The sequence below is a fragment of the Elaeis guineensis genome, chromosome 13, assembly GCF_000442705.2.
Source record: "Elaeis guineensis isolate ETL-2024a chromosome 13, EG11, whole genome shotgun sequence".
Taxonomy (NCBI): Eukaryota; Viridiplantae; Streptophyta; class Magnoliopsida; order Arecales; family Arecaceae; genus Elaeis; species Elaeis guineensis.
In genome coordinates, this window is record NC_026005.2 from 17,121,410 (window position 1) to 17,148,952 (window position 27,543).

The 27,543-nt window shown below is 38.2% G+C and overlaps 4 protein-coding genes across 4 annotated transcripts; 1 reads left to right on the plus strand and 3 right to left on the minus strand.

The window, feature by feature from the left end:
- Window positions 1-3,693: 3,693 nt before the first annotated feature.
- LOC140853212 (protein NLP3-like) lies at window positions 3,694-4,670 on the plus strand. The gene is made up of 2 exons (XM_073247340.1): window positions 3,694-4,063; window positions 4,536-4,670. The coding sequence occupies exons 1-2, from the start codon at window positions 3,814-3,816 to the stop codon at window positions 4,658-4,660; spliced, it is 375 nt and encodes a 124-aa protein (XP_073103441.1). The 5' UTR covers window positions 3,694-3,813; the 3' UTR covers window positions 4,661-4,670.
- Window positions 4,671-6,793: 2,123 nt separating this feature from the next.
- LOC140853211 (uncharacterized) lies at window positions 6,794-8,475 on the minus strand. The gene is made up of 4 exons (XM_073247339.1): window positions 8,397-8,475; window positions 8,207-8,312; window positions 7,338-7,403; window positions 6,794-7,127 (listed from the first exon to the last, which is right to left on the minus strand). The coding sequence occupies exons 2-4, from the start codon at window positions 8,244-8,246 to the stop codon at window positions 6,871-6,873; spliced, it is 363 nt and encodes a 120-aa protein (XP_073103440.1). The 5' UTR covers window positions 8,247-8,312; window positions 8,397-8,475; the 3' UTR covers window positions 6,794-6,870.
- Window positions 8,476-18,828: 10,353 nt separating this feature from the next.
- LOC105036387 (rust resistance kinase Lr10-like) lies at window positions 18,829-23,296 on the minus strand. The gene is made up of 3 exons (XM_029262197.2): window positions 22,542-23,296; window positions 20,659-20,691; window positions 18,829-20,109 (listed from the first exon to the last, which is right to left on the minus strand). Exons 1-3 carry the CDS (start codon window positions 23,239-23,241, stop codon window positions 19,052-19,054), a joined length of 1,791 nt encoding a protein of 596 aa, XP_029118030.2. The 5' UTR covers window positions 23,242-23,296; the 3' UTR covers window positions 18,829-19,051.
- Window positions 23,297-24,817: 1,521 nt separating this feature from the next.
- LOC105036386 (rust resistance kinase Lr10) lies at window positions 24,818-27,328 on the minus strand. The gene is made up of 3 exons (XM_073248180.1): window positions 26,537-27,328; window positions 26,262-26,449; window positions 24,818-26,185 (listed from the first exon to the last, which is right to left on the minus strand). The coding sequence occupies exons 1-3, from the start codon at window positions 27,280-27,282 to the stop codon at window positions 25,056-25,058; spliced, it is 2,064 nt and encodes a 687-aa protein (XP_073104281.1). The 5' UTR covers window positions 27,283-27,328; the 3' UTR covers window positions 24,818-25,055.
- Window positions 27,329-27,543: the final 215 nt, after the last annotated feature.

The following is a 27,543-nucleotide window of genomic DNA, read 5'->3' on the forward strand; positions in this document are numbered from 1 at the left end:
TCCAGCTGACTCTTTCCTCTGCCGACCCAAGGTATTTCAGTCGGCCTTGAATGATATATTCAAAAAGGTTGACTTAAAGCTTCCGTGCAGTTTTGCAAATCACATAACCACCGGGAACAACTAGCGACCAAGTGGATAAGACAATGACAATCACCAAATTTTAGAAGATCATGCTAGAAATCTTGAGATAATGCGCCCGAAAACAATTGAGACAGCTTCCTACGTCTCTCTTCTCACATGGCACTTACCTCTATTTATAAATAAAGACAAACAGGAGACCTCTAGGTATGCAATCTCTCACCCTCGCACTCCTTTCCATCTATTTGCGAGATTCTAACTTGAGTGTTGAAAGGTCCCATCAGGGCCAACTTCGGTTAGAGACTTCTTTTGCAAGTCCAGTCATCGTCTTCCTGCTGTCGCCATCTACTCCAGCTGCGTCGGCTTTTGAGTCAGGAAATTACGGCAACAACAATTATTGTAAGGGGTGTTTGGATGAATAGACTAAAATCTCATTAGATTTATTGAATTAGGCCATTATAACTTGTTAGAAATAGGCTTATAGACTGGGCTGAGCCATATCCATAGATACCTAGACTGATTTTGTTAGTGGGCCAGTCCAAATGCCAGCCCAACCTGTAAGTCTATTTCTATCTGATTGCAATGTCCGAATCCAATGAATTTAATGGGATTTTTATCCCATTTATCTAAATAGGCCCATAATGATTTCATTTTCCTGTCCATAGGTATTTACATGAATATGAGGCAATATTTTTGGACTGACCAACTGGCTGGTCTATAACTAGTAATAAGGAACTGGAAACTGTGTAAAATTAAAACAGAATATATTGAAGCCGCATAGATTTATGTTTTTTTGATAATATTGATCGATATGATAAAATGATTCGAACTATTTCAAAGATCCCGCATGCATTTTGTTGCATTGTTCTTTAGTCAACTAGAGTAAGGATCTCTTAATTGATGTTATTTTTTTCGAAGTTGGGTCATTTTATTGCGTACGTTAAAGCAGTTGGATGCTTTATTTGGCCATTGCATTTATTTTGAAATATTGGCCTTTGCATTTGTTGTGGATCCGATACTATTTTACTTGATTTGCCGTTTACGTGAACCCCAAGCAATTGTTAGTTTGTTACGTCATAATTGATTTTTGTTGAGACGAATAATAGTTAGTTGATTATTATTCTTAGATGGTTGCAACAGATACTATTTTACTTGGTCTGCCGTTTATGTGAACCCCAAGCAATTGTTAGTTTGTTACGTCATAATTAATTTTTGTTGAGATAAATAATAATTAGTTGATTATTATTCTGCTGGTACTCTCAGGAGTAGCACAGAAAAAGCATAAGCCCTGCACTGAGAATTCATGTGTGAAAAAAAAGTTCTTGTTCTAGTGTAGAGAGGACTTCTTTAGTCCCACATCGGTTATGAATCAAGAGAAAATATGAGTTATATGGATTCGAACCTTCTCTCCTAAGATGAGGCGTCTTTCAAAGAACAAAACCGTGTGGATTACCCGATCATTAAGATTTATTGAAGCCTAAGGCCCACCGAAGTCTAAAGATGGTCATGGGCATGTATGCTCTGTGGATACCTGCATTGCGGGGAGAAATTATAGTTTTTCATCTATTGCCTCTACCTCCTTGCAAAATCTGCAAAATCCAAGCTGACCGTCATCTTCCATCGCCTCTACCTCCTTGCAAAATCTGCAAAATCCAGGCTGACCGTCATCTTTTAAGGCCTTCCTACCTCACATAGCTAAAACGGCCTTCCTACCTCACATAGCTAAAACGGCACAGATCTCGAAATACTTTTAGGGTTGACTAGTTGAAGCATTCGGTCGGCCCATCAAAGTAAACGGTGTTCAAACGACTTTGGTTCACAAAGCCGGGAGAGTTGGCTCCTGAACTATGAGATAATTTTCCGCAAGAGAGTTTTTTTGCCTCATGATCAACAAACCATCCACTTGCTAATGGCAGAAGGCCATATTAGAGGAGATGGATTCACGCTCTTAGTGAATCTTTGGGACAAGTTCAAATACAAGATTTATGCAACCATTCTGAACCTCCCCCTGCTCTGCTGGACAACCGAGGCTGTCTTTGTTTGATGATAAAGGAGGCTGCAACAGCAGCCACCTGGCATTTATTTCAAGGGAAGTACAGGAATGTACAGAGTAGCTAAGAAACAGAGATTACAAGGAAGAGCGTAAAAGCAGAACATTCTAGCCAAGATTACAAGAAAAGAGTAAAAAAGCTCGAGGGAAACAAAGGCATCCTATGTCATCATCTGAGATTAACGGTCATCCTTAGCATCCAGCATCCAAGTACCATTCAACATGAAATTTCAAACCTGCTCAAATTAGACGGAAGACAGCAAAGGTTGCAGATATACCTATGCTGAAACATTGAAGACTTCATCTCATACTGTTGAAACCCGGAAGTATCACTAAGAGCTGGATGATCTCCCACTCTCTTGCAATAGCTTTTGAGCTCAGAGAGATGCAAAGAAAATAGAACGCTGAAATCCGTCCAAACCAAAAGAAGTAGATAAGATAAACTGCTTCGATTTCTGAATTGGAGAATGGACAACCGAGGCTGTCGCCACCATTATTTTAGGCTTCAGAGTACCTCACAGAGTGAGCAGATCGAGCATGCATTGGGAAGATTTAACGAGATTCAGTGTCGTTTTTTTATACGAAGATTTCGACAATATCCCAAAAATGATGGAGGTAAGGTCCTCACTCTTACAAAGTTTCGATCATGGGTCTCAGAATAAGCACCTCACTTTGAGGACGACACATCATCGGTCTCTCAAGATGACCAAAGTGATGCAGTAAATGGTGAGTGGGAATTTTGGAACCGGCCATCCGGGATCGGTCACCAACAAACGACGCATGGCGGCACCACCTTAGCCGCAAAGCACAGCCAGAACAGAAATCCAAACAGAGGAGGCCAGCATCTCCATTCTGGGGAATCAAATGCCCAGGAACCGAGCCATGACCAATTTGGTGACGTTGGATCCATAGGTTGAACCAACTTGTGCTAGTTCCCAACCCATACTGGGCATGCCTTTGGTATCATGGCCTGCTGACGTTGTGGGAAGAGCTCTCAACAACCCTCTCTCCATTTCAAATTTTAAATTTGAATCACACACCCACTCCTTTGGATCAGACATGGGTTCTTTGCAGACATCGTAGGATTCTTGCACATGGTGGTGGTTCGAAAAAGAATTGCTCCAGCTTTGATGGTGCTTGCATGGGACAAGTCTGCATGTCAACAACTGATGTGGCATTTCATGTCATTGATGCTCGCATGTGGGGATTCAGGGAGACATGTGTGGAACATCATCTTCAAAAGGGACAAGGTGTCGCAGGCAGGGCATTCACATCATGGAGGCCATGTTTCTTTAAAGATATTACTCAGTTCTCCGAAATTGTGTATCCTCTAGTCCATTATGCTCGAATGTTTGGATTGGCCTGCTGTTTTGCTCAATGCTTACAGACTACTCAGACTGGACATAATGATTATGTATTCGAGTTCTTCTTGTCTCTTGACTGCAAGAATGTTGGTGAACAACTGGCATTGTTGCAGTCAATGACAACCATGATGGAAAAATGTTTTTGTAGCCTAAAAGTTATCACTGATGTAGAACTACAAGGAGGATCATCTCTTGAAGTTATTGACATGCTTGAAATTGAGAGTCAAAAATCGATAGGAACCTAAACCAATCTGTATTTCAAGCTGTGAGAATGGTCTTCATACTTTCCCTGAATGTAATCCTGTTGAGGGCCTTAATGAGATGAAGAAAGAGAAAAATGCAATTCCTGAGTTGTCAAAACAATATTTCCTGACAGATGCTAATGATGAAAGGAATACAAAGATTGTTGTTGATTCAAGTGGTATTGGAACTCCTCGTTCTTCCTTGGTCAATAAAAATAATAGGCCACTTGAAAGGAGACAAGGTAAAGCTGAGAAAACAATCAGTCTAGAGGTTCTCCAACAGTATTTTGCTGGGAGCCTGAAAGATCCTGCAAAAGCCTTGGAGGGAAGCTTAAGCGTGCAACTGATGCCTGCAGTCTTTTTTATAAGCTCTTACTTAGCTGTATTTATGGATTTTAAATAATGTCAGTAATGCAATGTGCCTCTACGAAATAATCATCATTATTTTTTTCCTCCACTGTTGTCTCGGTGCAATTCATGATGTACAATGGGCCTCTGCTTGTTTATCTTCTTACTCGTATAACGGGAAGTCCTGGGATGTTGATTCAACCACTAGATTCAACTGTTTTCAAATTTTTAATTTTCTTAACATACAATAATGAGTCTTTATAGAACCTCAATGCTCATCAACCATTTATGTAGGGTCACATATATTGCATGTGCATAATGCTAGTTTTCTGAAAATTCTACCTTTGTTTGGTGCACTTGCAATCTCAAAACAGATACTCATGTATTTTTCATTTTATATATGTTATGGTGGAGCATCATGTATCTGAAACTAGTTATTTTATGGTTTCACAGTTTGTATTACAACCATGAAACATATCTATAGGCACCATGGAATCTCCAAATGGCCATCTCGCAAGGTCAATAAGGTCAACCGCTCTCTTTCCAAATGGATCTTCTCTTCTATAAGTTGCAGGTAACTCATGGATCTCTCTACATATCCTGTATCTTCACTCCTATTTATCTGCTCCCACTACGGTGAAAATGGTCATTAACGACGCTATTAAGGTTATTTTACGACGCTAATAAGCGTCGTCAATAACGTTTACGACGCTTCAAAAAGCATCGCCAAAGCGTCGCCTATGTAAGAGTGGAGACGAAAAGCGCCGACGCTTTTTAAAAGTATCGTTATTTTTTAACGATGCTTTAAAGCATCGTAAAATTAAATTATAACGGCGCTTTTTAGCGTCGTTAATGACAACGCGTCCTCCACTCTACCAAGACACTTTTTGAAGCGTCGGCTGTTAGGTTTTTAGCGACACTTATAAGCGTCGTTATACTTGTTTTAACGACGCTTATAAGCGTCGTTAAACATATTTCTAACGACGCGTTAAAGCATCGTAAAATTCAATTTTAACGGTGCTTTTTAGCGTTGTTAATGACTCTGCATCCTCCACTCTACCAAGACGCTTTTCGAAGCGTCGGCTTTTTTGTCTTTAACGACGCTTATAAGCGTCGTTAAAGTTATTTTAACGATGCTTATAAGCATCGTTAAAGGTTTTAAAAGAAAAAAAAAATACAGATTTTATATATAAAAAAAAAAGAATACATACATTCCTATACAAAATTATATCAATTATTCTAACATAAACCTGTACAATCACCACCATTCACACCTGTACAATCACCACTATTCACACCAAAAGCAAACTTAAATAGCAAATTTAACCAAACCAAAAGATATTATTTTATATAAATAAAAATAAAGTACTAATCATCCATTACAATCAAGAGTAATATAAATAAATATAAGAATATAATAAAAATAAAATAATATCAATCCGCAGGCGGATGGTCGTCGCTGTCTCCACGTGACGTGCCGCTGTCTCGACGGGTGCCTGATGTGCCAGGAGCCTACAAGAAACATATCAAAAGCATGATTTGCATATCTATAAATAAAAATATATAAATCATTAAATTAATACAAAAATATATATTTAATAATATGTGTTTACCTGAGATGGACCGTACGTCTCTAATAAAGATGTAAGCCGATCAATCTGTTCCCTCATGGCCTGCATCTCGGCACGGCTCTGTCGCATCTCCTCCATCTCAGTGGCACGACTCTATCTAATCTCCTGTATCTCTGCCTCGAGTCTGCGAACGCGTGAATCCTGAGCATCTGCTGCAGCATGCTGCATATATCTACTAACCTCAGATAACTGAGTGGGGGTGACTCCTACTCCATAACCCCTCACTCGACCGTAGCGCTCTGGTCCCATCAACTCTGTGAACACCTCAGTCTAGATACGGCTCTGCTGCGTAGATGCTGCGGACTCGTCGTCACGCTCCGCAATGAGAGATGTAGCCCTCTCCTGTATTTATTTTGAAAACAAGAGTTATACATTAATAGCTAACAAAATTAAATTTAAATCATTGTAAAAAATAGAATATTAATAATGCCGTACATATAAATCTCTCGACTCATCTCGAACAAAAGTACCATCCGGATGAGTATGAGTCATCCGGTAAAACTCCACTTGTCCAGGTTCCCTCCCATGCTCATCCACCTACACAAATAATTTTAATTTTAAGCAAACAGTTATAATAATTTAAAAAAATATATGAGTATCATGATATTGGTCCACGATACATAATGATATTAGTTATATAAATATTTTAACATAAAAATTAAAAGTTAATTATGAAAGTTTAAGGAACATACAAACTCCTGTCAGAGTCGTGCATAACTCTTCGACCCCGATGTATGAGGAACAGACTGAGCTGCTCGTGCAGCTCTACCAATAGCAGAATAAGTCTGTAAAATAAAGTAAAGAACTTGTTATATATATAATATATAATAAAAATTAATATTTTTATAAAATATTTAGAAAAAAAAGATAATAAGCAGATAATATACCTGTGCCCTCTCGGAGAACCAATAATGAACCAACTCCATCCACTGATGAGGGGGTACATCAGGAGGACAATTCCTAGCAACCTCCTCCTCTGTCATACCCTGTCTCATATAATCCTTCTTCAATTGTGCTCTATATTCTTTCCATTTGCGGTTGAGAGACTTCATTACAAAATCATGAGTGGATAGAGGGAGAACAAACTTGCTCTATAAAAAAAAAGTTAAATGAAATAAATTATATAAATGATTAACAATTAATATACAGTATGAACATCAATTCATTACCTCTATAACTCGGAGGAGCTCAACTTTGTACGTTGGAAGCATGTCATTCCATTTTGCATAGCCCAACGGACAAAGCTGAGGCCTCCGAGCAACAGTCCCCAAAAATAAAGTCAATAAGCAGGTAGCTTTCTTAATTGGCTGACCTAGCTGATTGCACTCCACAATAATTCTCTCGCCCTCACGCATCTGCCACACATCTCGTACTACTGTGGGTCCGCGTCTGGGGCGTACTCTCCTGGATCCGTCTGCAAAAAATATATAAAAGTAATTATATCATAAATATACATAAAATGAAATAAAAATAAAATTACATGAAAGACAATATATACCCTGCACGTGTATCTCATCATCTGGCTGATGAACAGGAGGATCGTGCTGTGCTGATGATGAAGGACAGGGCTCAGAATGCTGTGCAGCTGAACTGGCCTCAGGCTGCTGTGCTGAAGAAGACGTACCGGCCTCTGTCTGTGAAAACTGAAACTGCACACCAGCATATCGTCCCCTGCGACGCATGATGTCACCTAGCATTTATATAAATAAAAGGTAGAATCAGTTAATATATGGAGTAAAATAACACAATAATTAATGTAAAATATATACATCATAAATAATTATTATCAGTAACAATCAAGCAGTAGTATTTCCTTCAAATTCTGTTCTAACCAACATCGTCATTGCATTTAAATCATCAGCTGGCACAAAATTGTAGGGCATACATTGTGTATAAGTGTCATCGTCATCATCCTCCACTTGGTTTCCCATATCATATAAGTCTCTAGGTTTTGTTTTGATGACAGTAAACCAATCTTTATCTTTTGCGTCTTGTACATAAAATACTTGACGAGCTTGAGATGAAAAAATGAATGGGTCATCCTTCAATAACACACTAGTGTGTATCAACCTTGAAAAATTTACAAGTGTAAATCCATTTGCATCTTGTTTCAAACCCCTTGGTGAGTTTATGTCTATCCAATCACATCTAAACAGTACTACTTTAAATTTTTCATAATAATCCAACTCATAGATATCTTTAAGTGCACCATAATAGGATTTTCCATCCGCTTCTACCATAACACCGCTATTCTGTATTTTTCTAAATTTCTCCCGTTCTCTAGTATGAAATTTAAAGCCATTAATTATGAAACCGTTATATCTATTCACAATCTTGTTAGGTCCTCGAGCAAGAGCTATTAGTTCATCTGAATTATTTGTCTCCATCATCTTTGATACCTAAAAAAAATGATATGACGAAGTACTGTTGAGTTATCTGATATTAAATATGTATCAAAAATTAATGTATCTCATAATTAAATATAAATCACACCTGATTCGAAAGCCACATAGGGAATAACTCGACCAACCATCGCTGTTCAATCCTTGCATTAGGATGAATGTTATGATTGGCTCGTCTCTGATAAATTAAAAATTCACTGCATAAAATATAAATATATCATTTAGAATATTATATCTAATATAAAATTTAAATTTTGATGTCATTCCTTAAATATACTAACCTGCGATGGTCAGATATTATGTCACTATGAAGTAACACATAACGATGTGCTTGTGCTAAGGATTTTTGATCAAGTACAATACTTTCAGCTCTTCCTAAGAATTTTCCAGCAGTTAAGAACTTATACAGTTCTGCATTCTCCACAAAGTCATTATGCCGTTGAGGTCGACTAAAAATAGTCTCTACACCTTGAAGATATCTTGAACAAAATGTCAAACATTCATCCGCAATATATGCTTCAGCAATCGAGCCTTCGGGATAGGCTCTATTTCGCACATAATCTTTAAGACGCACAAGATACCTTCAAGAATTAAATATTTATTAAAATATCAGTATGCTGTTGTTTCTAATAAAATTATCAAAAGATTTAAGGTTTGCAATAATACCTCTCAATAGGATACATCCATCTATAATGTACCGGTCCACCAACTTTAACTTCTGAAGCTAGGTGAATGAGCAGATGTACCATAATAGTGAAAAATCCAGGAGGAAAAATCTTTTCCATCTAGCAAAGTGTAATTGCAATATCAGATTCTAACTGATCAAGTTTCTGAAGATCAATAACTTTGGAACATAATGCTTTAAAGAATGACGATAATCGAAGTACAATTGTAACAACTTATTTCAGCAATGACGATCTTAAAGTATTGAAAAAATATCTTGCATCAATATGTGACCATCATGACTTTTAAGATTTGAAAGTTTTCGATCCTTTAGATGCACACATCGTGAAATATTTGATGCATATCCATCAGGTACCTTGATACTTTTCAAAACTCCCAAAAAATTATCTTTTTCTCGAGCAGACATTGTGTAACATGCAGGAGGCACATAAATTCTATCATTAGCAAGTATTTTAGGATGAAGTTTCTGTCGGATACCCATTTCTTTTAAATCAAGACGTGCCTTTATGTTATCTTTGCTCTTTCCATTAAGGTTTAAAAATGTTTCAAGTAAATTATCGCAAACATTCTTCTCTATATGCATGACATCAAGATTGTGCCGAATAAGATTATGTTTCCAATAAGGTAAGTCAAAAAAGATACTTCATTTTTTCCATAAATATTTACTGGGTTGTTGTGTAGATGCTATCTGTGTGTCTTCCTCATTTTCATCCTCGAAATAATTGTCTGGATCTTGAAACACCTCTGCATCTATAGTACTGATATTGACTTCCTCTGGTAACCCTTCGTGCACTGAGCTTTCAACATCATCCCTTCCTCTTTTTTTAGAGGACTTTGAGTGCTTACCATAGCTGTAATTGATGCCATCCATTTATCTATGAACATCAGTTCCAGAAGGTGGAATAGGGGCACATCCCAATTCTATAGTACCATCAAACAAATCTTTCTGAAATCGAAACGGATGATTTGCTTCCAACCATCGACGATGTCCCATGTAACAAAATTTACCTCCATATTTTAACCAAATTGAATGTGTTGAATCTCCACAACAAGGACATGCGACCCGTCCCTTTGTACTCCAGCCAGATAAATTGGCATATGTTGGAAAATCATTAATAGTCAATAACAAAGCTGCCCGTAATTTAAATGTTTGGCCGTTGGAAGCATCAAATGCATCAACACCCTCCCACAACTATTTCAATTCCTCTATTAAAGGCTGTAGAAAAATATCAATATCATTGCCTGGACCCTTATCTCCTGGAATAACCATTGACAAGATAAGTGATGATTGTTTCATGCACATCCACGGTGGCAAATTGTAAGGTATCAAAATGACTGGCCAAGTGCTGTAAGTAGAACTCAGGGTCTGAAATGGATTGAAGCCATCAGAAGCTAAGCCAAACCTAACACTGCGAACATCAGAGACAAAATCAGGATGCCTATCATCAAATGCTTTTCATTGAAGACTATCTGCTGGATGTCTCAATATTTCATCCTTTGTACGTCCTTCATCATGCCATCTCATTGATGTAGCTATTTTTGATGATGCATAAATTCTTTTCAATCTAGGTATAAGAGGAAAGTAATGCAATACCTTGGCCGGTTTCTTTTTACTCCGCGTTACATCCAATTCATTCAGTATATCATCTCAATCTTCTTTTTGTGTTATCCATCTTGAAGATCCACATACATTGCATGACTCTTGATTAGCATTTTCACCCCGATATAACATACAATCTTTCGGACAATTATGAATCTTTTCGTATCCAAGATCCAATTCCTTTACTACTTTCTTGGCTTCATAATACGATGGTGGTAAACGAGTACTTTCTGGAAATACATCCTTTAATAACTTGAGCAGCATGGTAAAACTCTTTCCAGACCATCCATTCAAATATTTTAAATGAAATAAATGTACAAAAAAAAAATCTTAGAAAATTTCATACAATCCGGATATAATTCTTCATCTGCATCTTTCATTAAGGTGTGATAACGAGCTGTCTCATTATTAGATGTATGTATAGGCTCCTCAACATGCATACGTTCCGTATGCGTACATCCATCAAACATCCCAACTGTTTTTTGTATACTACTGGATTCTCCTAAAAAATATCAGTTATTTCATAAAATCCAAAAAAATAACAGCTAGATAAAGTTTATATAGTAAATGCTTGCTATCATCAACTAATAGGTAAAGAAAGTCCTATCCCATTCAGAAAATGCATTAATTCTATAGGTCAATTACAGAAATCAAATGATATGCAACAAGAGCCGAAAAAAATTTCAGCAGCATTTTTCCTTAGTTCTCCCGTATAGGGAGAACAAAAAGAAAATACCATCCAAAATTTTTTTCAAACCCTCAGCATACCATTTGATTATGGTAATGACCTATAGAATTACTCATATTTTTCAAACTGTCCATACTGGACAATCAATTGATCAATGTACATAATTCTTTTACCCATACAAAAATAAATAAATGTACGGATACAATAGAATATGTACATTAATCAAAAGACGGGTCTATGTTTCTATGCAATGCAATTTTTTTAAAAATTAATTCATAATTAACATTGCCTGACATCTTTCATCACATCCCTCTAATGAGTATTAAAGAATTATGATTTCACTTTTATCAGGGTGTGACAATAAACATCAATATAAGCAAGTAAAACACTTCTATTTCAAGTAATTCATCCTACTCAAAACTCATTATATTTCAAATTTTAGTAATAAGGAAAAGCTATTGATAATTTGCAGAAAATGCTCCACTTGAGTGCCATTTAACAAAGATAACAGCTTCATGATCATTATGGTCCAACCATCATTCTTAATTAAGTTCGCCGTGCATGCTTGGATCAAATGGCCGGATGTGATTGGTTAATACCTGATATTTACTTAGGGAGTAACGGACAAAGAAACTTGGCCCAGCTTAATCCAGATGCTTAGTCTTCATCAGCCACGAAGATAAGGAAAACGTAGGCCACACGATATCAGGGTCCAACCACATAACGAGCACCATATGTCAGATAAGCAATCAATCAGGATTCATGAAACTATGAAATTATCCATTCATCAACCATGTATCACAACCTTAATTAATTGTACTATATATTTTCGGGTGAACCTCATAGAGAGATACTAAGAGGGTGTAGTTGTAAATTGATCTAGCTCTATATCATTTATTTTATGCTATACATATTTACCATATTTGATAATTTAGGAGAGGTGTGGATGAGGATGATCATGACTTATACGTTCGCTCAACAAGTACATATGAACCAACCATCATTCGATATTAGATTTTTTATTTGCTTGTCATTATCTAATTAGCATATCTTCAAAAACTGATTCCTCCTTTGAACAATCTACTATTTTCACTAAATTATAAATATTTTATCGCTGCACAAAAATGATCATTACCACCGTCAACATGATCAGAAATAACAAATAATGGCGACATCATATACAGCTAATTTATCAAAAACAAAATGCAGTTAATTACATATAACACTATTTCTAAAAGTCAGAATAATAACTCAAAATAATATTGAATTTGATAGAGAATGATGATGTATCTAGAATTCCAATCAAACATATGAAACCGAATATTTTATACCGTCAACATACAGGAGACACCATAAAGCATGAAGAAAGTTGTTTTCTTTTTGCCCAAAAAGAAGGCCTTTCTACTTGAGGTTAAAGGCCTTGGGGAAAGACTTTGGGAAAACCATTGATTATTTAATCTTAATCATTTTATTCTGAACCAACCTCTTATGTGAGTTTTGTTGTATTCATCAAAGATTATATAATCATGTACATAAGCGATAATCTTATCAATATCCCCATAAAAAGAATATAATTTTTGTGGGGTTAAAAGTAAACCCCACAAAAGTTACATAATGATTTTCATAAATGACGCATTTCCTTGAGGTTGAAATGTAAAAAATCGATTTGTTTGTTGGTTGTTACGAGCGAAGACAAAATAGAAAGAAGAATTTAAAAATTTTATTCTTGTTATTTATAGGTTATTCTCTCCCTAATTTGCTTCGATTACCTGCACTAATTTGAAAGCCAGCCAAGCAACATACTGGACCATTCGTGTTGAATAAGCCCGGCTCAAAACCCAACTAAAAATAAATATAGTTTAGGCAGGCTCGAGGCCCAGCACATTATCTGCTCTAATTATTTCTAAGGGCCATATTTTCTATACTAAGATCTCCTCTTAGTTTAGTAGTGTCACGTCTCACATCTATGGACTATAGATGCTCATGTATGGAAGTTCTTTCTACAATAAATCAATGGGTTTGGTACAAAGAATAATTGTAATATACCAAGGATAAACTGATTCTCATGCAATGTAGAAGGAATATCTTTCATAAAATTAGTCATTAAAGATGAATTATAGGTCCATGCATGTCATCGAACGTGTACCCAGTTGATCTAGCCTAATTCTTCAAAATGCTGATTGAGAATATTTTAGGAAGAATTCCTGAATCACGTGACAATTGATCAGAATAACAAGATATTCCTAAAAGGAATATTTACGTATGGCAATACTGATAGGCTGCTCCCATTACTGTATAATTGCTATAACTTAGCTATCAAGTCCTGCAAGAGCTTATCACTATCTTCCAGTTATGTGGTAACTTTTAGCATCCTCGGTAATCACTCAATTGAAACATTTATCAGGCCTGATCATTTTTTGGGATTGCATCACTGATAAAAAGGAATTGCTTCATAATAGGATGAAACAATGTGGTCTAATGTGCTGCATAATCTTTTGTATAACAAGAAAGACTTCAAAGCAGCCCAAGAAGACCAGATAGCATGTTATAGAATTGGACTTATTTTGCTTTCATGATGTTTTTGTAGTTACTGTTTTATGCCCAAGACTCATCATAAGATTGAAGCTTAACATTTCTTCAAACTTGTAAAACGAATATGCCAGAGAAAATACCTGTTATACTTGAGGAATAAGCTGAAAGCCGATTTCTCAATGCCGTGAGATGCCAGGTATCACTAGATAAACTAAAGGTTTGCAAAAGCAATGATGCATTCTTGAATGTCTTACAGTTAATGTTGAGCCATGCTGTACAAAACAGTCAGCTGGCCATGAGCTGAAGGATCAAACAGATAAACACTTCAAGCTAAAGTCTGCAAATTTCTACCAAAATCCAGTGAAATTAACCTCTTCAATGCTTCATTTCAGAACTAGATAGACAAATAAAAGAACGATCTCAAAACTAGATAGACAAATGCGCTGCTCGCTCTGAAACCTTTGCAAGCCAGAAAGAGATCCGATGCGATTACCGGTCTTGACACCCTTCACTTTGTAAGAGGAGGATTCGGCTCATATGATCCAAAATCCAACCAAAATAACCCTCGAAGAGGGGGGAAACATGAGAGAAAAGATAAAAAGTGAGGGAAGGAGGGAGGGAGGGAGAGAGAGAGAGAGAGAGAGAGAGAGAGAGACCGAACCTTTGGGCCGGCGGGTGCAGTGCCGGCGGTGAGGCGTGGACGGCGGGTGCGCGTGGACGGCGGGTGCGGTGCCGGCGGCGGAGATGGGCCGGGGTCGGCGGAAGGGAATTAGAGAAAATTAAAGGGGCGGCGGTAGATAGATTAGGGCACGGGAGGAGGAGGTATTAAAGGAACCTAACGACGCTTTTTAGCGTCGTTAAATAGTGACGTAAAAAAGCGTCGGTATTTTCTTTATTTAACGATGCTTTTGCTAAAAGCGTCGGCATTGACAATGCTCAAATTTTACGACACTTTTAAGCGTCGTTAAAACACGACGCTTTTTAAAAGCGTCGGCAGGTCAGTGCAACCTGCCGACGCTTTCCAAAAGCGTCGGCAAAAAATGGTCGCTATATACCCTTCTTCCTGTAGTGTCCACAAGTTAGCTGCTTTAGTATTTCTCTTCTATAAGTTGTAGGAGCAACATCTATACTTGAAGGTCCTTTTGCATCCTACTCCTGCACAATTAGACAGCTTTTCATTCTAGTTTAATTGGACACAGGAACAATTTGAGGAGATGCTCAACAAATGGATGGAGGAGTGTGTGTTGGTAGGGACAGTCGAGATAAAGGCACGAATTGTAGCTTAGATGATGGTTCAAATTCCTCACTTGTTTGGAGCTTGGACACGTTCAAAGGGCATGGAGGTACCATCTTCAGGCCAATTTTCACCTTCTCCTCATGATGGTAATAATCCTCTAGTTGTTGATTGACAAGATATTTAATATTTTGGATTTAACGTTTATATATGTAATGCACTTTTATAAGTATATGAAGAATTTTTATTTATGATATTTAATATGTTTTAATGTAATTGATGATAAATTTTAGATCTTAAATATATGTAATTGGTTGAATATTAATGGGTGAATCTCAATATTTTGTTTTGTTAAATTTGATATTCATTTAAGGTTTATAAATTTTTGATGGATTTTTGATAGATTTCTTATCCATAAATTTTGTGATGGATTATTTGTTAGTGAATGGAAAGAAATTCAAATACAATAGTGATAGATTTTTGATAGATATTTTGTCAATTTTTTTTTTACAAAAAATCTATTAGTATGAGTATCAAGTCATAAATATTTTTTTGACAGATAGTTTGTCAAAAAAATTTCTGATGAATTATCTACCAAAAAATTCTATCACAATTATATTTTTTGACAAAAAAATAACATGCATTGGAGAATGTGGAAAGCATATTTCTAACAGATTATCTGTCACAAATCTATCAAAAAATTTTTTGATGGATACGATCTGTCATAAAAAAATTACTAATATGATTTTTCTGACATATGAGAATTCATTAGAAAATCTGTTAGAAACATATTTTTAGATAGATTTTATAGATTTATTTGATGGAATTGTTCATCCATGAAGCCTTTATTTCTAGTAGTGTTTCCCTCCCTCCCTGCTCTCTTTCTCGTTTCTTCTCTCTCCCTATCTTCTCTACCTCCCTCTTCCTCTTTTTCTAACATTGGTTGGCCAATTCGGTTGGATGCTGACTTATTCCCCCATGCTCTGTTTCTCTATCTTCGTCGACCCATTTCAGTGGTGAGCTTGGGCATTTTCGGTTGGTAGTCGAGCTTCTTCCCCCATCCTCTCCTTCTATTTCTTCATTGCCTCTTCTCAACGATTAGTGAGGCCATTTCCGACTGAGAGCCAATATTTCCTTATCTCTCTCCCTATCCCTTGCTCCCTCTCCCTCTCTCTTTGCCATTGGAAACCCACACCCCCCCACCCCTCGATCGAGCCCCTCATCCTCTCTTTCCTATCGAACTTTTCATCGGTTATCACTGGCCTTACTTGGTAGTGGGTCAATCGCTGGAATTTGCACTTGGTTTTCTTTCTCTCCCTTCTTTTCTTGGTGCGAGATTTCTCACCTCCGATATAATTGGTTGGGCCCCCCATTCCTCCCCCGTTCTCTCTTTTCTACATCTTTCCTTTTGCTTTAAGGATCTCTATCTTTCTCGATTGGAAACTAAATCCTTCCCCCTATCTCTCTCTCCTTCATCTTCTTTCCTTCCTCTAAGGTAGTGCAAAGGCCTTCCCCATTTCTTTTCTCTCCAAGCGCTGGGATCAGGATGTTCGCTAGCCCTTCTCGGTAGTGGGCCTGCCTCTGGAAGCCCCTCTTCCTTCCCTCTCTGTCAACTTCTCATTCTTCTGGATGTCAGATGCTGGATGCCTTCTCTGTGCTTCTCTCCCTTTTTTCAATGCTAATGGTGTTATGGCCGACACCCACTCTTCTCCGATTGTCAGATTCTTGCTTCTTTTTTGGTGTCGTGCCTAGACGAGCCATGAAAATCCTTCTCATTTTTCTCTCCTCTCTTCTCTCTCTTGCGTTGGTTAAAACCCCTCGACAGTTAACCTTCCCCCCCATCCGAAAGTCTCTCTACCTTCTCTTTAGGAGTTTTGGTGCTATCAGCAATCCTCTCCTCTCTAAGTTGGCAGTTAGATCCAGCCATTAAACAGTTGCCAGACCCCCTTTTCTAGGCTATAGGCTGGGTTTAGATCTTTCTCTCCTCTCTTGAGACAAGTTGAATCAATGATTTCTTCTAATAGTTGGCAACGCTCCACTCCTATCGGCAGCATGAAGGCTCTTATTTTTTAAATTCAAATTTCAAAATTTAAAAATTAGTTTTTTATTTATATATGGAAATTTGACTTTTAAATATTGATGAGATACTGGGGGAAATTTGAAATTTAAATTTCAGTAGTGATGGATTGACGGGGTCATCCTCTTTTCTTAGGGACCTTTTTGTACTTTCCTTTTTCTTAATAAATTTGGATCGATTTTTTTCTCTTTTTTTTTTTAATAAATTTGGATTGGTCTTCCTTCTCTTTTCATCAAAACAAATATGACATCATATAAAAATTAAAAAAAAGGGGAGCATGCCATCCCAGATCATGTTAAGGCAAGAGTTGCTTGGACAAGCAAAAGCGAAAGCTACACCGGTACAAATATCTCAAAAATTTGACCTAAAGATAACGAGAACAAACGGTCAAAAGCCTAAACAAAACAAATATGTGCCTTGCCAGATTATTTAGTAAACTGCTATCCATTTATATAGAACTTCAATCTTTTTTTTTTTTCTGATGAAATATAGAACTTCAATCTTGATGATATACAATAACACAAAGTGACATCCAGTTCGACCTCCTCGTTGGGCTACTGCAAATGGCTCATGGGACAGCATTTGGGATCGGACTTGGATGTTGATCTAGATGAGGGGAAGGAGTGAGACATGTTTGTCTGAAAATAACTGCTCTCTCGTCAAAAACATCTGTCTTCTCCGAGAGGAAATCAGAAGAAATTATTAGTGTGTGATGGTGCTGAAAGGTATCAACAGAGGGTTCCCTAAGACTACAGGCTGATGCATTAAACATTGTGGCGCTCCTGTATCTTATCTACTCTAATTTTTTTTTTACATCCTCAGGCAAAAATTCCAATAACATGTTCCTGCCTAAGAAACCAGCAGAGTAATGCCAGCAGGAAAATATAACAACAAATTAGCATGCAAATTATAGTGTGATTCGCAGGACTCTGGATTGCCAGGAACATGACTGGATAATGTGCAATCAAATCTAGAAACATCTTTATTTTTCTAGTTCGCTACTTTGCTTCTTTTCTTTGTTCCTTTTTCTTTTTTTGGAAGAGAATGAAATTGAAAAGGAAACAATGTTTGCAAGAAAATGTACATTTGTAAAGAATTTTGGAATAATTAAAATATCTGATGACAAGAAAGGCTACAGCATGTGCTAATCTCTTTCCTTCATTTGAACTAGGAATTAAATCATCTGAACCTGGGATCTAAAGGGCGAGATTGGGATGTAGTGATGGAAGAATCCATGACCTCGATCGGGATTGATTGCATAGAAGCAAATGGGTTTGCTTCAACTTGGACGACATGGAGGCTAGCTAATACCAGGCCTCAATGCCAGAGGCACCTTGGTGCTTGAACTTTTGTTTTGAAAATGGACAATAATCGGCTGAATTTACATGGCTGGTTGAATTCCTTTTTATTTCTTTGATGAGCATAAAAGATAATCTATACTTCATAATACTTAGCAACTGACGTTTTAAACAGACTATAGGGGCAGAAAAATTTAGATATAATACTTTTAAGATTATTTAGATCAAAATATTTTGAGGAAAGTTTTTGTTACTTCCTTGTTTCCTAAAAACATGCTTTACAGAAAGCAATGAAAATATTCTAGCAAAAAATTATTCCAATTTTCTAGTGAATTTTATTTTATATGAATCTATTTAACATGATTTGTTTGGCACGATCATGTTTGAATTTGGCCCATATCTGGTTGAGTCACCTGGATGCCTATGATCTCATTTTCTTGCAAAGGGGTTTCGGACTTTGAGTCTGACCAAGTTGGCAAATAGATTGCTGGCACTAGTTATAATTTTGGTGCATCTGTCACTAAATTTGGAACTTTTTATTACCCTCCATCGTTTTAAGGTTTTCTACTATCTACTGTTCATCTTGAGGGACAATCAATCCTTTTATTGAATTATTTCTAGGCATTATTTACAAAAATCACTTACAGGAAGTCTTGGTAGCTAAGTAGAAGATAGATGCAGTTTTGATACAGTGTAGGAGTAAGATATGAAAAGTACAAATATAACATTATACAGTACTGATAGGGCGGAATATTTATAGTATTTTGTGGTATATCAACCGAGTCTGCTATTGAAATCTGCACTTTGTTTACACATCATTCTCTTAACCAGTGGAGGAGACGAAAGGCGTGGGGGGTATCTCCAAATTCTCCAAATTTCCCATCAGCATGTGAACCACTCTTGTCATGGAGGGCCGATCCATTGGATTCCACTGTATGCACCATAAGGCGACTATAGCAAGCTTTTTGACGATATCTTCTTCAGCTCCATTCCTCTGCATCACCAATCTTAGATTATGACCTTGTACTATCCGGCCATATACCCACTCTGGAAAATATATCTCGCTTGTTTTCTCGATTTCAGGATCAACATTCTTCCTGCCACCTACCATTTCCAGCACCAACATTCCAAAACTATAGACATCTGATTTATAAGACACTGCTCCAAAATTTCTACAATAAATCTCGGGTGCAATGTAGCCCATTGTTTCCCTCGCAGCAGTCATCGTGATAATGCTCTGGTCTCTCGAGCATAACTTTGCAAGACCAAAATCTGCAATCTTTGGATTGAAGTCATGGTCCAACAAAATGTTGTGAGGTTTGATGTCAAAATGTAGGATGCGTTGGTTGCATCCCTGATGCAAATACTCGATACCCTGAGCAATCCCAATAGCAATCTCTTCCAGCTTTTTCACGTCCAATGGTTGATGATCTGTTTTATTTCTTTTACAAAAAATGTACTTCTCCAGTGACTCATTTGGCATAAATTCATAAATAAGTGCACGCCATGTTCCTTCAGAACAAAATCCCAAGAGACGAACCACATTGGCATGGTGGATTCTTCCAACTGTGGCTACTTCATTGATGAAGTCTTGTCCCTCCCCTTTAGATTTCATCAGCATCTTAACTGCCACTGGAATTCCATTTGGTAGCTCCCCTTTATATACGGTTCCAAAACCACCTTGGCCCAATTTATGCTTGAAATGCCTGGTCATCTTTTTAACATGAGCAAAAGAGTACCGCGTGGGTTTTGTGGCCTTGTAGGTTGCAAGAAACTTTTCTACCTTTAAACGCACTTGTTTTTCCTTGCCATAATTTCTAAAGACGTAAACTAGAATGCACGCCACCGATACAAGTACGACCAATGCACCAACAGATGTGCCTGAAGAAAAACAATGCAAATGTACTAGTTAGCACAATTTATCCCGCCACACTCAGTTGTGAGAGGAAAAAATGGTCAAATGATTATTATATGTCAACGAGAAGGCCTCTCATCCTCCTCGTATGCCATATATATAGACCAAGTCCGGCTGTAGTTTTTACCAATGCCATGCAGTTCCTCCGAATACTTAAAAAAGCCACATGGAAATTTTATAGATGAGGTCTAATGAATAAACTGTTTATATCATGCCCTTCTTTTTACTTTATTTTTTTATTTTTTATAATCAAAGATGGAGTTATCCCCCTTCCATGCAATTTTATGAAGGAATAAATTTATGATGTTGGAAAGAAGAGAAGAGAAGGTAAGAAGGATAAAAGAGAGAGAACAAATTAGGTTGGGGGTGCAAGAGAGAATGCTCTGCCAAGAATTTCCTAAGCAAGCCACATCTTGACTATTTTATTGGTCATCTATCATTAAATGTTATGTTAGATGACTGGTTCAGTGGAGTGCTTTCCTACGGAAGTCTGCTAAGAGTTTACAGAGACTCACCTATGATAAGGTTGACGTTTGAAGAATCTGCACCTGCACAAAAGATTAACAGATCACATGAATTAGTTGGATGTAAAATTATAGATATGTTTAAATTAGTTAAAACAAGATCGATTATCTCATTAGCATCGGTTGACCTAGCTACGAGATGTACATATATAGGGAAATTATGTGAGCACTATAGAGAATTAGCACGATTAAAGGTCATTCAAGAGTATAACTAAGCCAGCTGATTAAATGAATCCACATGGATATAAATTCCGATCAGTTGGAATATAACTTTTGAGGAGTAACTGGCAGGGAGTGAAACCCTCCCCCCCAAACTTTATTAAAAGAGCAATTACCGAGTGTGCCTTGTGGGAACGTAAGAAGTTCCCACAGGAAACGAAGTGTCAAATAAAATAGAAAAGAGGATTATCACAGAGAAGATCAAGGGATGAAAGAACCAGTTAAACAGAAATACTAGCCATCAGTTGGAATATAACTAATACTAGCCATCAGTGGGAAGTATTTCAAAGAATACTTCCAAATAAGCAAAAGCCAAAATTGTGATTTCTTAGCAGTCAAACTATGATGTGTCTATGAAAATAAAAACTATGATCTAAATTGAAAAGAGAAAAGCATCAATTCCATGGTAGAACCCAAACTCTGTAGCAGGGCGTTTGTGAACCTCCCACGTGTCCGGCAATGTTGTAGCCTATCTTGCGCATCTCATGCATCATATTTCATTTTGAAGAGAATACAAACGGTCAAGAAGGGTCATTCAGGAGTATAACTAATTTAGCTTGTTGGATTTACCCATATTAGTAGCCGGTAGAGGTTCCAGGAGGTTGGAATGTGACAGAAAGAAGAGATGCGGTCTTTATGTGCCTATTAAATATCATCGGACTTGTTACCAAAAAAAAAAAAAAATGTCATGGGACTACTTTTAGCCGTATTTTAAGGAATTCGTTTTAAATAAGCAAAAATATTATTTTAAAATGCGATTTGTGAGATTTATTCTTTTATTTTCTTTTTTTGGTAAATTTCCTTGTGTTTCCTATAAATTTCTATTTTTTAACAAATAAGTAATTTAATTCTTCATGACCATGATTCTCGCTGATGCTAAAATCACATCTCCTAAGGGCTAGCTCTTAGGAGAGTCATGCCAAAACAGTCAAGACAAAACTAATTGGCTTGTTAAATAATTAATGCACACATTTTGTTGATCATGTTCAAATTTTGCATGATGGGTGGTGGATTTATAGCATACTTAATTTGGATTTTGGACTTGTTGTTAGCATGGACTATGCAATATTAAAGATTATTGAAAAATCATTGCATATTCCAACCATGTTAAAAGTAATACGGATAGAAATTATTTTAGTTTGAGAATTGGTCGAGCCATTTTAGTAATACAGAGTGCTGTCCCCTAGTCCGAGCCCAGTCTGACCTGTCCGATAAGCAGGTCTAGATCTAAGTTTATATAGTTTATCCTTGGATGAGCGAGATCATGTAATTTTCTATATCCAAATGCTTTTAGGATCTTATGATCTTAAGTTTCTGTCAAATCGGAAGAATTCTTCCTCCCCTTTTAACTCATTCCAGTGGTAAGTGAATGTGTAATATATCCACGAGTAATTAAACCGGCATCCAAATAGCCGAGCGTAAACAGAGACCAAAGAGACTAGCAATTGGAAAAAATATGGCTCGCCACCGGGCGTAAACAGAGACCAAAGAGACTAGCAATTGGAAAAATATGGCTCGCCACCGGTGGCGAGTGCCACCTGAGTGTGAATGGTGATGGCCTGGTGCGAGTACGATGGACACCCTGGCATCGCCGCAGCTCACCACCGTGAGCTAGCAAATAACCATCCACAGAAGGAAGGAATATGGAAGCTCACCAGGCTGTTCGGGAAAGCTGCAGGAAGTTTGGTTTATTGTCCAGTCAAATTTGCAACGTCCTCCCGACAATTCGCATCCTGCGCATGTGGAGCCGATCTCAGGAGAGTTCCATCTGAGCATCACCTCTCCCATTTGCACATCTCCCCATCCTGGAAGCACAAGATTAGTTGAAACCACCACGCAATCCAAAGGTAGCTCGTCCAGAGACATGCCGATATAAGCCAGATAAACAAAATGGTCGGCACTGCTCAAGCATGAGATCGGTCTCTTGCCATCGTACTCCCCGTCATTCCATGCTTTGGAACAGTTCACCAAACTGGCTGTCGGAGGAGGTGTGTAAACTGGCGTTGTGAGGCTGGTAGAGCTGAAGTTTTGCACCTGGCAGTCAGACCACGGCTCTCCAAGTTTGATCGTTATTGATTCCATCCGGTAGTCAATGGCAATCACCTTACGGGAGCCCAAGTCAGGTAGTGAGAGAAGGGTTTCGTTTCCCCAGCACGAGAGAACTAGACCCCGGGCACCACAGTATGATGGACTGAATTCTAGCCGAAAAGGGTATCTGATCTGCGGGCCTCCTTTTCCGCAGTAGCAAGGTGGGCAAGCTGTGAAAAAATCTTTTTCTTTATAGCCCAGTGTCATCTTGCTTCTGGCTTGGAAGAATAGAAGAAAGATCGCACTGAGGAGCCCGGACACCGCCATGATCGAGCACAAGTGAGAACTTCCAGCTCCAGAAGGGATCTGGCCGGTTCTGAGTTTTCCCTTACGGCTTTATGGGGACTGAAATTATTATGCCATCATTGACCGCAACCAGATTGGACTAATAAGTGATGGACTCGGTCATCGATCCACTGAAATGCGCGTAACCAGCGAGTCTTATCCCAAGTAGATGGTAAAGAACGCTATTCTCAGGAGGACTGTTCCTATGGAATCTTCCTTCTCCGAGTCAATGATGAGCATTTGAAGAAGTAATGGAATTTTTTTTAAAAAAAATGCAACTGAAAACAAATTTATCTTTACAATATTGGAAGGTAATTTCCAGTATATATCAAAATACGCGCCGCTTACACCAGCGTCATCCAAACCAAATACTCACGAGAGCCCTCTACATGATGAAATGCTTAGATGTAAACTTCAGCGGCAAAAGATGTAATAAAGAGAGAGAGAGAGAGAGAGAGATGAAAGGAGGGGGGCAGAACGGGACTCGTGCAGCTTGTAAATTGAGATTTTGCCGTTAACTTTATGTTTTTTCAATAATGGTTATTACAGCTGCATGCTCACACCTAAAGAACATATTCTCTCGGTAGCGATGCTCATAGCATCTTTCTTTCAATAGAAACGATGCTCATATCATCAAACTACAAATCCAGACTATTTGGTTGTCCAAACTATGCCCGAAATGTTCTACTTGAAGCAATAAACAGTGATACAAGAAATTCACCAAAGAAGGAACGTGATCGAATTTCCCTTGTATGAATTGACGTACGTTCCATGCATAAATCCATGACATTAGTGTGTCTTTTTTGTGCACCTGATTTTTTTTTTTGAGGAAATTTGTCGTCCTATCTGATTATTGAATACAGAAATGCTCTCTTATTGTTTTATACATGGAAATTTGTGCTATCTGATTCTTGAATATAGAAATTTGGCCCACCCTCCCTGCAGCTAAATGCATCTTTCGTATTGTTTTGCTTCTCTTTGCCATTTATCAATGTGACTGTAAGCTGAAATTTTCTGTTGTTAGGCTCTATTGAGAGCTCTGTTATAGAGCATTTTGTATTCCTTGTTAATTGAATAAAATGGGGGTATAGCTCTTTATTTGTTTTGGATCTTATTTTTATCTTTTCTAAACTCTCTTATAATAAAAAACGAAAAAACCACATGATTGGCTTCCCAGTAAGTAGGCTATGCTTTGTAATTAAAAAAAAAAAAAATTCTGAACAGGTCTAAAATATCCTTTATAATTGGCCTTATCATCCAACATCTTCTCGTCCCTATTAAGCAATTCATCAAATAGGTAGCCTGCAGGCTTCTTCTCAATGAATGCTGCTTGCCATCAAAATGAAAAGAAAGAAATTTGGCTACACGCTTGACTGAAGAGTTTAGCATTCATTATCTTGAAGTATATCACTCTATAAATGGTCCAAAGATGGGATTCTGGTGCACAACTTGCCCCTCTGTTTTTGTTACATCGAAAAAAATTGCACCTCTGTTATAGGAAGAAAATACTTATAGCAGAAAATGACTACATGCTCTAGTAAAAGCTAAAAGATAATCATCTTTCAAATCAGTTTTGCAATTCATGATTGATCTGCTAAGAAATTTTTCATAGATAGAGCCACAAAGATATTGAACTAATTACATAATATAATATGATGCTTAAATAATAATACAAGAAAATATAATATCATCGCCATGACTCAGATCAAAGTAGGTTGCACTGTGAAACTAGTCTTGCAAGGCCTTGGAGAGTTGGGAGTCATCACATTCTAGCAAGATCCACTTTAGTGGTCTATTCAGGAAAGTTCGTCATGCTCGGAGATGATCGATAATTCGCTGAGAGAAGAATCCATGCAAGACTGTCTTACAGATATAGGCTGCGACGAAGCAAAACAAGGTCTGGGTGGCATGTGCAGGCTCTTGAGATCACCTTCCAGCATCTCTATAACTTCGCTCATCGACGGACGACTAGATGACTTCATCTGAATGCACCATAAACCCACTATACACAGCTTTCTCTCCGCATCACCAATTTCTATACTGTTATTGATTTCGAGTTCTTTCCCCGGCGCAAGCTGATCATAGATCCATGAAGGATAGTAAACCTGACTTGAATTCTCCACCTTTTGATCCACATTCCTCCTTCCCCCTGCCATCTCCAAGAGTAACATTCCAAAACTATAAACATCAGATTTATCAGATATCACCCCAAAATTCCTAGATATCAATTCAGGAGCTATATATCCTATCGTCCCTCTGGCAGCACTCATGGACACCAGGCCATATTCCTTCGGATACAACTTTGCAAGTCCAAAATCTGAAATCTTTGGGGTGAAATTTTGGTCAAGGAGGATGTTCTGAGGCTTGATGTCGAAGTGTAGAATTTGCATATCACATCCACGATGTAGATAATCGATACCTCGAGCCACTCCTAGTGCTATATCATTGAGTTTATCCCAAGTGAAATACGAAGGACGGTGTCTCGTTCCGCTTGGCGAGAAGATATACTTATCAAGTGACCCGTTGGGCATGTACTCATATACGAGAGCCCTTTTGGATCCCTCTGAACTGAAGCCAACAAGTTGCACTACATTTACGTGGTGAATCCTGCCAATTGTGGAGACCTCGTTGATGAATTCTTCCCCATCGCACTTGGAATTGCCCAACATCTTGATGGCGACCAGATGGTCACCGAGGAGTTTCCCTTTGAAGACGGACCCAAAACCCCCTTGTCCTATTTTTTCTTTGAAGTGGCTCGTTATTGCAATGATGTCGGTGTATGAATACCTCGTTGGTATTAGTGTTTGCTGGTTCCGCAGAAACTTCTCCACACTGTCGATGGATGCTCGTGTGCTCCAGAATTTGTAGGCAAGAAAAAGGTAAACCGCTAAAGGTGCAAATACAAGCCTGCCTAGCATTGCCAGTGCTGCAAAACAGACGTGTTTAGCTGATACGGCATATACAAGCAAGAAAAATGGTTTGTGATCGATGGATGGTCTTACTTATCAAATGCTCCACAGTTGATGTTAAAATCCGCAAGGCTACTTGAATACGGGGAGGATAACTTCGAGTGTATTGATCGACGATGCAGCGTAAGAAGGATAAGCTTTCATACGCAACGAACATCCGAGCGGGAATTTCCTTTGCCTTTAAATCACCGAACTGCCACCTTAAGTCACCGAACAGCAACCTGTATGACATGCGAAGATGTAGAAAACAAATTAGAAACATTCACCTCTAAGCTTGGGAAAGAGATCGAGAGTTTGAGGCTGGTCACCATAATTCGTCCAGACACTGCTGAAATGAGAATCTTTGGAGGTCGTCCCATGAAAGAACAAAGCCTTTCTGAAGGAATTTGAAAACATCAGTCGTTGAATCCATTTCAGGAGAACCAGCCGTGGGAATCGCAGCCAGAAACCTGCAGGAAGGCTCAAGAAACTGCAACAAATCTGCGTCTTCTCCAACAACGACATAAGCAAATGTGTTGTTGCTTTGGCTCAGGCAAGGGATGAACTGATACGTGTCGTTCTTAATCTGCCGCGTGCAGTTCATGAAAGTAGCCCAATTACGCCAATATGCGAACAAGTACGGGAATGATGACCGGCCATCGTAAGAAAGTTCAGAGTCATCCCGCTCAAATGGCCAAGATCGAGTGGGAAGACCACAACCGCCACTTGCCAAGCCAAAATCAACAACATTGATTGTTCGTTGGGCATATGAAATTTCAGTGACATAATATCTTGTTTCCTTGAGAAAATGGTGGATGAAGCCATCCCCAGCATAATAGAACTTGTCTGATTGGATATCCAAGATAGTTTTGTTACCTTCGCAAATGAGTTGGTACCGTGATGAAAGACCACAACCTGCTGGATCATCTTTTAAACGAAAAGGGTAGCTGATCTTTTGCAGTCCGCAGGAGGAGGAACAGACTTTTCGCTCTGCGAGGCCCATAGCTAGTCTAATGCTGAAGAAGAGGAGAAATGAAAGCACAGAACAGATGGATGAAACTTGGTGTGTGCCCATAACGGGATGCAGAGCAAGCTTCTTCCACGCGGCCGAAATGGTTGGAAATGAGGCGAGCACAAGCATGTCTAAAAAAGAAGAATATTAGGATTTGATGTTTCGAGATTCGGTCTACATTGAGTCCACAGCAAGATCCATAACGAAAAATGGAGTCCGACGAGATCAAGATCATTTCAAACGGAGCTCGGACGGAGGAGATACGCGCGAGAAAAATCGGCATGCAATCCGAAGCGGCGGAGGACCGGCGGCGGCGCGGCCGCG

Coding starts and splice junctions, on each gene's coding strand:
- LOC140853211 (XM_073247339.1), bottom strand. CDS start 8,246: ATGGTTGGTCGAGTTATTCCCTATGTGGCTTTCGAATCAG. Junction 7,404..8,206: donor CTATGTGGCTTTCGAATCAG/GTGTGATTTATA, acceptor TATAAATGCTAG/GTGACATCATGCGTCGCAGG. Junction 7,128..7,337: donor GTTTTCACAGACAGAGGCCG/GTACGTCTTCTT, acceptor TATTTTTTGCAG/ACGGATCCAGGAGAGTACGC.
- LOC140853212 (XM_073247340.1), top strand. CDS start 3,814: ATGAAGAAAGAGAAAAATGCAATTCCTGAGTTGTCAAAACAATATTTC. Junction 4,064..4,535: donor TGCAAAAGCCTTGGAGGGAA/GCTTAAGCGTGC, acceptor ATGGTTTCACAG/TTTGTATTACAACCATGAAA.
- LOC105036387 (XM_029262197.2), bottom strand. CDS start 23,241: ATGGCGGTGTCCGGGCTCCTCAGTGCGATCTTTCTTCTATTCTTCCAA. Junction 20,692..22,541: donor CAGCTTTCCCGAACAGCCTG/GTGAGCTTCCAT, acceptor TCTTTTGTGCAG/GTGCAGATTCTTCAAACGTC. Junction 20,110..20,658: donor AAACGTCAACCTTATCATAG/GTGAGTCTCTGT, acceptor GTTTTTCTTCAG/GCACATCTGTTGGTGCATTG.
- LOC105036386 (XM_073248180.1), bottom strand. CDS start 27,282: ATGGGCACACACCAAGTTTCATCCATCTGTTCTGTGCTTTCATTTCTC. Junction 26,450..26,536: donor CAGTGTCTGGACGAATTATG/GTGACCAGCCTC, acceptor CATGTCATACAG/GTTGCTGTTCGGTGACTTAA. Junction 26,186..26,261: donor AACTGTGGAGCATTTGATAA/GTAAGACCATCC, acceptor TCTGTTTTGCAG/CACTGGCAATGCTAGGCAGG.